The sequence below is a fragment of the Stegostoma tigrinum genome, chromosome 40, assembly GCF_030684315.1.
Source record: "Stegostoma tigrinum isolate sSteTig4 chromosome 40, sSteTig4.hap1, whole genome shotgun sequence".
Taxonomy (NCBI): domain Eukaryota; kingdom Metazoa; phylum Chordata; class Chondrichthyes; order Orectolobiformes; family Stegostomatidae; genus Stegostoma; species Stegostoma tigrinum.
The window spans coordinates 1972970-1983024 of NC_081393.1; the positions used below are offsets into that span (position 1 = coordinate 1972970).

General features: G+C 47.0%; 1 protein-coding gene across 1 annotated transcript; it reads right to left on the reverse strand.

Moving 5' to 3' along the window:
* Positions 1 to 1137: 1137 nt before the first annotated feature.
* LOC125447949 (fibroblast growth factor 17-like) lies at positions 1138 to 8784 on the reverse strand. Its single transcript, XM_048522774.2, has 3 exons — positions 8197 to 8784; positions 4186 to 4292; positions 1138 to 1581 (listed from the first exon to the last, which is right to left on the reverse strand). Exons 2-3 carry the CDS (start codon positions 4213 to 4215, stop codon positions 1288 to 1290), a joined length of 324 nt encoding a protein of 107 aa, XP_048378731.2. The 5' UTR covers positions 4216 to 4292; positions 8197 to 8784; the 3' UTR covers positions 1138 to 1287.
* Between the last annotated feature and the right edge of the window lie 1271 nt (positions 8785 to 10055).

A 10055-nucleotide genomic window follows, 5' to 3' on the forward strand; every position in this document is an offset into this window, starting at 1 on the left:
CCCCCCCGCGCCCCCGGGAGACGGGTTTTTGGACCCTGTTCATGGTACTGGTTCCTCACCTTCCAACTGTCAAAGTATCCTCAAGACATGGCATGCCATTAGGTGGTGTTCTCGCTTCCTGTGGCGTCGTGCCATTCAAGAAGCAAAGAACTTGTGTTCTGTTGCAACCCTCACGACCTCAGGAGCTATCTCACAGCTTGAGAAGCAGGGATCTCCCAGACAGGGCATTGAGACTGATGGCTACTTTTTGACAACATTGACTGAGAGATAAAGCATTTCCTAGGGCCCAGGGGAGAAGTCTCTGGCTCCTCTTCGAAATAGTGTCATAGAATGGCACACAGCATGGAAACAAACCTTTCGCTCCAACCAGTCCGTGCCGACCCCGACCTAAACTCGTCCCACCTGCCTGCACTTGGCCCAAGTCCCCCCAAACCTTTCTTATTCATGTACTTACCCAAATATCCTTTAAATGTTGTACTATACTCACATCCACCACTTCCTCTGGAAGTACATTCCACACACATTTCACTCTCTGCGTAAAAAACAAAATTGCCCCCATGGTTTTTTTAAATCTTTCTCCTCCCGTCTTAAAAATATGCCCTCCTCATCTTGAAATCCATCCCCCCCCAAGGGAAAAGGCACCTACCATTCAACTTATTTGCACCCTGCATGATTTATAAACCTGGATAAAGTCAGCCCTCAACCGGTTCCACTGCTTCCATTCTGTTACTCTACTGTTAATGTCCAGCCTGAGGGAAGATTCCTTAACATCTCCTGTGAGAGAGACACTGCCTCCTACAGTTCTTAAAACAGGAACATCAATCCAAGATGAATGTGGTATCTGGAGTGGGACTGAACTTTCTAACTCAGAGGCAACAGTACACCACACGCTGGATTCATGTCTACGGCTAAATAATCTTTGGAAAGACTGCCATTCGCAAACAGCTCCCGAACGATTTCACCGGCTGTAATGTGCTGCGGGGATTGCCCTGAGGACACACAAAGAACGACACAACTCCAAGTGCTTTCTTTATTTGTCTGATCAGCTTCCGAACTCATTCGCCATCAATGAGCTGGAACACACAAGTCCTTGACTTTTCCACCCTAGCACACATGGAATAGCGTTTTGTTCTCAGGAGTTCGTCTCTTTCATTTTATTAATCATTTTTTTGTCACTTTTTTTCTTTATCTTGAAAAACCTACGTGCGTAGCACCATCTACCCATGAAAAACCAAGTGTAAAAAAATAAAACATCTCATTTAAAAAATATTGACAGTCACTCCTGGCCTAGGTCCGGTGCCTTCTGGGCAAGCGGGTTCTCTGGGTCCGTTTGGTGTTGGGGTAATTGAGGAACTCAAAGTGCCTTTGCCTGTCCCAGTTTGGAAAGAGTGGTTCCCCTTTGAAGAGTCTTTTCATGAAGTGGACTTCTCTCTGATTCTGCCTGGTCTTTGTGGCTTTCCTGGGCTGCCCTTTCCTGGTGAAGGCCATGTACCACCCATTGTATTTGGTGTTCCTCAGTGCTGTGTAGTTATTCTCCAGTAGTATTTCTGTGAAAATGCAGTCCTTCCCCTTTCCAACCAGCTGGAGCAAAGACAAAAGAATAAACGCCACAGTTTTAGATGTCAGGTCACATTTCCCCCTTCCATGGGAGCGAGCAGAATGTTTACTCCCTGCCCTGGGCTCCAGCCCTAGGGAGCACATTCCACTGCCTCCCATCGCCAACTTGTTAAACTGCAGCCATTCATTTTGCTGGAGAAACTGCGGCGCAGTGAGACCCCAAAGTCAGGGAAAAAGAACAGACAAATCCTATCTTTTTACATTGATATAGCACTATTAGGAGGGCCCCTAGGCAGTACAGGTCCGGTGTTTGACACGTGAGAAGATCCTGGAACAGGCTATTTGAATCTGGGTCAAACTGGAACGACTTACAAGAAGAGATCGAGGTGGAGAGAGACTGAGAGAGGAAATTCCAGAACTGAAGGGCCTGACACTGGGAAGCATGACAGCCAATGAGGGAGCTATGATAAAGTGAGCACGGTGAGAGGTCGGAATTGCAGGATTGCAGAGCTATCGGTCGGTTACAAAGCTGAGCTGGGTCTCAGACATCAGGAGAAAGGGGATGTTGGGTTAGAAGCTCGACTGAGAAATAACTGATGAGAAATTGAGTCAAGTTCAGGTAATGGCTGCAAAGTGGGCAGAAAAATCCCAAAGACTAGAGAGCAGAGTTGGTGGTGAGGACAGAAGACAAACACTAGCTTCATTGGAAAGAGTGATCTATGTCTGAAACTGTAACCTTCAAAAACAGGAAGGCTCTACCTTCATCCCTAGAAATGTTCAACCACAAATTCAAACCACTACCTGCAAACGTTTGTAGCTCCCTTCACACATTCATCTCCAGAGCAAGGTGTAGCACAGTGAAAATGGCACTTAGCATCCTGGCCATTGTCTGGAGGACATCTCCCCTCATGTTCTATTTGCTAATGCGACATGGTGATGTGACTCCCTGTTGTCACACTTTTCCTTTAGAGCTCCTGGTTTCTAGAGAGTAACCCCTTCTGGTTTTGATGGGGAACCTCTCCAAAAAGCTGTGAAGCCCTTGCTAAGTTGCAAAAAGTACACAGAATCATAGAATGCCTACAGTGTGGAAACAGGCCCTTCAGCCCGACAAGTCAACACCGACCCTCTGAGCATCCCACCCAGCCCCTATCCCCCTATCCTTTCCCTGTAACCCAACTGACCTACACATCCCTGAACACTTCGGGCAATTAAACATGGCCAAGCCACCCTAACCCGAGAGGAAACCCACGCAGACACGGGGAGAATGTGCAAACTCCACACAGACAGTTGCCCGAGGGTGGAATCAAACCTGGGTCCCTGGCGCTGTGAGGCAGCAGTGCTAATGTTGCTGATCTTATAATTAATAGTGGGATGCCTGGTCAGCCAAATAAAAATGGTCATTTCTGGTGGATAATTGGAAGTGATCTCATGGCCACCATCTCGAAAAAGGAGTTCTACTGTTGTTCGAGATCCCCTACTTATCACCCAACCATCATGTCGACAGCAGATTCTCTCATTGCTACCACGTCGCTGTTTCTGAGAGGATGCTGGATGTGACCTGGTTCCTGTATTTCTCACATTATAATGTCAGCACGATTTGAAAAGTATTTTATCAGCTGTAACGTGATGTGGGATGTCCTGGAGTAACGAGAGGTGCTTTGGAAATGCAAGTCTCTTAGAGGCTGCCAATAACGATTAGTCAAATGATGGAATAGATTCTACAACAGAGAATGAAGCCGCTCAGCCTATTCTGTTTGTTTTGGCTCTTTGAAGGAGTTTTCTAACCAGATTCTGCTCATAGCCCCGTCTTTCTTTAAGTACTTATCCAATTTGGCTTTGGAGATCACGTCAATACAGTGACAAAGGCTCCCAACCCAAAACATCAACTTCCCTGCTCCTCTGATGCTGCCTGACCCACTGTGTTCCTCCAGCTCCACACTGTGTTGACTCTGACTGCAGCATCGGCAGGTCTTGCTGTCTCCTGGGTTCTGGAGATTACAACCGAGTCTCTTTCCACAACCTCTCAGCAGTGCATTCCAGATCAAACCACATGTCTGCCTTTCCTCACTCCTGAAATCAAAATCTGCGTCAAAAGGCTGAAAGTGTACGAGGAAGGTGAGAGGAGAGAGATTTAAAACAGGCACGAGGGACAAAGTTTTTACACAGAGGCTGGTTCGTGTGTGGAATGAACGTCCAGAGGAAGTGGTGGGTACAGTTACAACTTTTAAAGGACATTGGGATGGATATATGAACGGGGAAGGTTTGGAGGGATATAGGCCAGGAGCAGGCAGGTGGGAGTTGTCTGGTTTGGGATAATGTCCAGCACAGCCTGGTTGGACCAAAAGGTCTGTTTCCTTGCTGCATGACTGTACGATTTTAGAGAACTTACAGGCACATCAGATCAGAAAGGGTAAGCTTTTGCATGATGGCGCAGTTGTTACAATTGGGAGAAATGAGCGGGAAGGGCTCAGAATTTATTTCAAGCATTAATGTGTTTCACTTTGATGTTAGGGTTAATTCCAAGGGTGTTTGTCTAAGTTTCCTCAAACCTTGTGGGTGTGACACCATATAGACCCTCCCTCCCTCCCTCCCCCTAACACAGGCACCTATCTTTGCCTGGCCACTTACTTTCCCAACAAGTTTTCCCCTTCGATTCATGCAAATGTAGTGCCCGGTCTCTGCTCCCCGGATCCTCACTCGACTGTCGAATGTGTCCGTCTCCACCAGCAATTTCGCTGAAAGAAAAGGGATCGCCCGTTAAAATCATTGTGTTCCCCAAAGACCAGTGGACCCACATCTACCGAGGACGGAGCACAATCGAGGGTCTCGTTGGTAAGTGGGAGCTTCATTTTAATTCGTGAGTGGTCTCGCGAGTGCCACTAGCAACACCATCATCTATTATCCATCCTTAACTGTCCCCAAATCGAGCACCTTGCCAGGCCATTTCAGAATCAACCATGTTACTATCGATCTGTATCAAATGTAGGCCAGACCGGGTAAGGAAGGCAGATCTCCTCCCCTGAAGGGCATGAGTGAACCAGATGGGTTTTCACATCAATCAATGACAATTTCACAGTCACTGCTTCATTTCCAGATGAATTGAGTTTAAGTTCCACCATCTGCTCGGCTGGGATTTGAACCTGTCTCCTTAGAACATGAGCAGAGGTCTCGCAATGATTACTGCAGTTTTTTTTGACGTCTTTGCTGCGCTGTCACCTTCACCAAATACAATCCTGTCAGTCATGGGAATGAGTTGGGTCTTTCCCCAATCTCTTTCAGTTTCGCAGAACGTTCACAGGCAAAGTTTCCTGACTTGCCCATTAAGAGGGAGTCCCATTCTGCAGGGAAGTGGGAACCTTCCCATCACCCTAAATTAAAACCGTGTCATTCCGTAAATAAACGACCAAACCTGGGGCTGAACCCAGTACGCAGCTCAAGCCTGGGTTTCTGTTCTGGGCAAAATCTTGCAGCCGAGGCTGGAGACAGTCAGCGCCCGTGCAGGAAGACACTGAGCTAATGTTCTAAAGGAGAGTCACATTAGCCTCAAAATGTTCTCTTTCTCCCTCCCTCCCTCTCTCTCTCTCTCTCCCCTTGTGCTGTCAGGCCTGTTGAGTTTCACCTGCATTTTCCTATCATTGGCCCAGTTATCTGTTATAAAAACCATTCAAATCTCTCAATTCGATTCCAGCCTATTACTTATGTCTGTTGTTCTCTGTACAAATCCCTCGATTCAGCACCCATGTGTAATTTACTTCTGGCGAACTGTCATTCAATAAATAAATTCCCTGAATCCTTCAATTAGATCTAAAATGTGGACTCGCTGTCAGTTATCTATTATTCAACACATACTCCCCCAGCTGACAGAGTGGCTTCCAACTTGTATCTCACTTCTGGATATCTATTATCGTGTACATGAACCACCCCGAGCCCTTCCATCAGATTCCAGTTGTTAACTCATTCCTGGGTATCGTTTATCGATACATATGAACCTCCCCTGAATCCCTCGGTAACATTCCTGCCTGTAACTCACTCCAAGCTATCTGTTATTCTCTGTGTAACCTTGACAAATCCTTGGTTAGATTCCTTCCCTGCGTGCCTCTTTTCCTGTGTTTAGACAGTTGAAATGTTGGGGCTGAGAGCAGAAACTGGGTCTGGGCTGGAGGTTTTGTCAACGTCTAGTTAACAAGTAACAAAGAACAGAGGTTGCTGGGAAATCTGAAAGCAAAACTCAGGAAAGGTCACTGGGCCCGAAACAGTAATGCTAATTTCTCTTCACAGATGTCACCAGATCTGCTGAGTTTCTCCAGGGCTTTTCTGTATGTGACGAATGGTGTCCAGGTATAGAGAACATAGAACATACAGCACACAGGAACTGGCCCTTTGGCCCATCATTTTGTGCCAAACATGACTCCAAATGAAACTAATCCCTTTTGCCTGCCCCTGGGCTATAATCCCTCCATTCCTTGCATATTTATGTGTTTATATAAAGTCCCTTTAAAGCCCCCATTGTATCTGCCCCCACCCCCACCCCTGGCAGTGCTTTCCACACTCCGACCACTCTCTGTGTAAAATAAACCTTGCCCCTCACGTCTCTTTTGAACTTTGCCCCTCTCACCTTAAATGCATGCTGCTTAGTGTTAGACATTCCAATTCTGGGAAAAAGATTCTGACCATCAATGCTATATGTGCATCTCTATCAATGTCCACTCAGCCTGCCCCGCTCCAGAGAAAACAACCAGAGCTTTTCCAGCCTCTCCTTATAGCTCATACTCTCTAATCAAGGCAGTATCCTGGTAAACCTCTTCTGCACCCTCTCCAAAGTCTCCACATCCTTCCTGTAATGTAGTGACCAGAATTGAACACAATACTCTAATTGTGGCCTAATCAAAGTCTTATAAAAGGAAGCATGCTACACGCCTTCTTTACCACCCTATCTACTTATGGGGCCACTTTCAGGAAGCTATGGACTTGAACGCCAAGATCCCGCTGAACATCGCTGTTGTTCAGAGACCTGCCGCTAACCATATACTTTCCCTTAACATCTGATCTCCCAAAGTGCAGGACCTCACACTTGCCCACGTTAAATTCCGTCTGCTATTTCTCCACCCATATCTACAACTGATCTGTGTCCCACTGAATCCTTTGACAACCTTCTACACTATCCACAACTCCACCAATTTTATCATCTGCAAACTTACTAACCTTCTCATCTTCATTTTCATCCAAGTCATTTATAGATATTACAAACAGCAGAGGTCCTAGTACAGATCCCTGCAGAACACCACTAGTCGCAGCCTGAGAAACACCCTTCCACCACTACCCTCTGCCTTCTGTGTGCAAGCCAGTTCTCAATCCACACAGCCATGTCACTGTTGATTCCGGCACCTTAATCTTCTGGGTCAGCCTATCATGAGGGACTTTGTCGAGACCCTTAATAAAATCCATGCAAAAAACATTGACTGCTCTCCCCTCATCAACCACCTTTGTCGCCTCCTCAAAAAATTCACTCAAGTTAGTAAGACATGACCTGCCCTGCGCAAAGCCATGCTGACTGTCCCTAACTGGCCGTGCTTTTCCAAATGCACGTAAATCCTATCCCCGATCAGTCTCTCCAACAGCTTCCCAGCATGAATGTAAGACTCACCGGTCTGTAGTTCCCTGCGTTATCCATATTTCCCTTTTTAAACAGAGGAACATTAGCTACTTGCCAGCCCTCTGGGACCTCTCCAGTGGTAAGCGAGGACACACAGATTTAGGTCAAGGTGCCAGCAATCTCCTCCCACTTCTCTGAAAAACCTGGAGTAGATACCATCGGGCCCTGGGGACTTATCCACCTTAATGCTCTTCAGGAGATCCAACACCACTTCTTTCTTGATCTCAAAATGCTGCAGCATATTAGCATATTCCACACAAATCTCACCATCCTCCATATCCTTCTCCTGAGTGAATACCAATGCCTTGAGTGGTCCTACCTTCTCCCTCGTTATCCTAGTATCTGTAGAATGCCTTGGAATTCTCTGTAACCCAGCTTTACAGGGTCCTTTCATAGCCCTTTGTTGCTGTCCTCATTCCCTGCTTTGTTTATGTTCCTGATGGGGCCCCGTCCGATTTTAGCTTCTTCAACCTCGCATGTGCTTCTTTTTCCCTGGTGACTGCATTCACAACCTCCTGGCTATCTGCGGGTCCCTTCACTTTGCCATTCTTGTCCTTTCATCTAACTGGAACTTACCAATCCTGAACTCTCTTTAAACAGTGCCCACTACCGACACAGTTCGCCCTCTGCCAATGTAGCACCTTGCCACTTATCCTAGTTCAGGGCTATTCTAAAACTTGAGGAGTTGTGATCACTGTTAGCAGTGGATTGAGGAAAATGCAGGGAGCAGTGAGACTACAGTGTTATTCCCACATGCAGAGCCCCTTTTATAGCAACAAGGCTTCTTACCGAGTGAGCAAAGTCTACAACCAACTGAACTGTGGCCCTTCCCAGCGTAGTTGGTCCTGCAGTGCCTGGGGAAGGTGATGAAATACTAGCTTCCAGCGGTCACGTCCCAGTGAGAGTGATCATTCCCATTCTGGGCAAGGCTAGTGGGATAACTGCACACAGCCAATAGTAACAGAGGGACAAGCTGTATTCCTTACCGTACTTACTCCCGTCTTCTGCTGTCGCATTGATTCTCTTGCCGAGGATCTGGACGTGCTTCCCACTGGTTCGGCTGTACAGCTGGTAGACACGGATATGACGTCGGCTCAGCTGGTCACTGTTTCGGGCGTGGTCCCTCACATGCTGATTAAAATTAGGAGACGATTCATTCTCCCCCTTTTGTTTACAAAGGCAGAAATAAAATCAATTTGCTTTTGCAATTGTGCCAGGCCCCAGTGATCTGGGCCGTGTGTTAGCGCTCACCCCTGGAGGTGACCCTGAAGCACCCCGTTCCTCCCGAATCCCAGGATATCACAAATATTGGCATGTCTATCCACCCATTGTCCTGTCATTCCTCAGCCACACAGTCATACAGCATGGAAACAGACCCTTCGGCCCAACCAGTCTGCGCTGACCATCATCCCAAACTAAACTAGACCCACCTGCCTGTCCCTGGCCTGTATCCCTCCAAACCTTTCCAATGCATGTACTTATCCAAATATCTCTTAAATATTGTAACTGTATCCACATCCACCACTTCCTCAAGAAGTCCATTCCACACACATACCACCCTCTGTGTAAAGACATTGTCCCTTGTGCCTTTTTTAAATCATTCCCCTCTCACCTCAAACACATGCCCCCTCATCTCAACATCCACAACCCCAGGGAAAACACACCTGCCGTTCACCTTATCTCTGCCCCTTGTGCCTTTATAAAACTCTACAAGGTCACCCTTCAACCTCCTATGCTCTGGGGAAAAAATGCCTCTTAGAACACAAACTCTCCGGTCCTGGTAAAATTCTCCCCCCAATGTTGCTAACACAAAGAGATAGATGTGCCCAAATTACAACAGAAAGTCACCTAGCCGAACTGAAGTTAAGTGTTGATGAAAGAAATGTTTCATCTGACATTCTCTTGGGATTCCTTGGCCCGGCCTGATGAGTGCAATTTGAAAAGCCAATCTCTTCCTTCAGAAATCATTGAACAGAAACACAGTTTTTAACGTGTCAACGATACCCTGGACTTTGCTCGTGGAGATCAGTGTTTAATTCCTGGGGAATCCAGGGAAATCCTGGGGGCTCAGCAACCCCCAAGATCGCAGGTGATGTTCTCGCAACTTGTGGGTGAAATCAGGGAAAGGAAAGTGGTTAAACACGAAGACAACATGCAAGAACGCAGCCTGGTGTTCATCCCAAAGGCCACGTACTAAGGAGGTCACTGAGTTCAGGCAAGTGGCTCACAGTCGTGAAAGTTTCAAAGAGGCATTTAAAAGCTGAGAGAAGGAATGAACTTCTATTTATGTCATGTCTTTCTCATCCTTAAGGAGCCTCAAAACGTTTCATTCAACCAAGCACTTGTGAAATGTTGCGGCTAATAGCCTTCACTCTGTAGGAGACAATGGGAGGGCAGCCTCATGTCAGTGAAATCTGACCTACCAGCCTTTTTCAGAAAGATGAAAAACCCAATTCGGGAAGGGGCAAAGTCACAGTCATACAGCACAGAGACAGACCCTTCAGTCCAACCAGTCTGTGATGACCGCGCTCCCAAACTAAACTTGTGCCACCTGCCTGCTCCTAGCCCATATCACCCCAAACTGACCTGTGGTGTTGGTGGATCCATGCTGATGCCTTCTTTGTAGGCTGGTGCCTGCTCCAGAGCTTTGGAAACCACGCACAGGGCTGTACAGCACAGAAACAGACCCTTCGGTCCAAACCGTCCGTGCTGACCAATATCCGAAATTAATCTAGTCCCATTTGCCAGCATTCGGCTCATATGCCTCTGAATTCTTACTTTTCATGTACCCATCCAGATGCCTTTTAAATGTTGTAACTGTACTAGCCTCCACCACTTCCTCTGG

Excerpts from the sequence above, each read along its gene's own strand:
- LOC125447949 (XM_048522774.2), bottom strand. The coding sequence starts at position 4,215 with ATGAATCGAAGGGGAAAACTTGTTGGGAAA. Across the intron at positions 1,582-4,185 it reads GGGGAAAACTTGTTGGGAAA|CTGGTTGGAAAGGGGAAGGA; the intron begins GTAAGTGGCCAG and ends TCTTTGCTCCAG.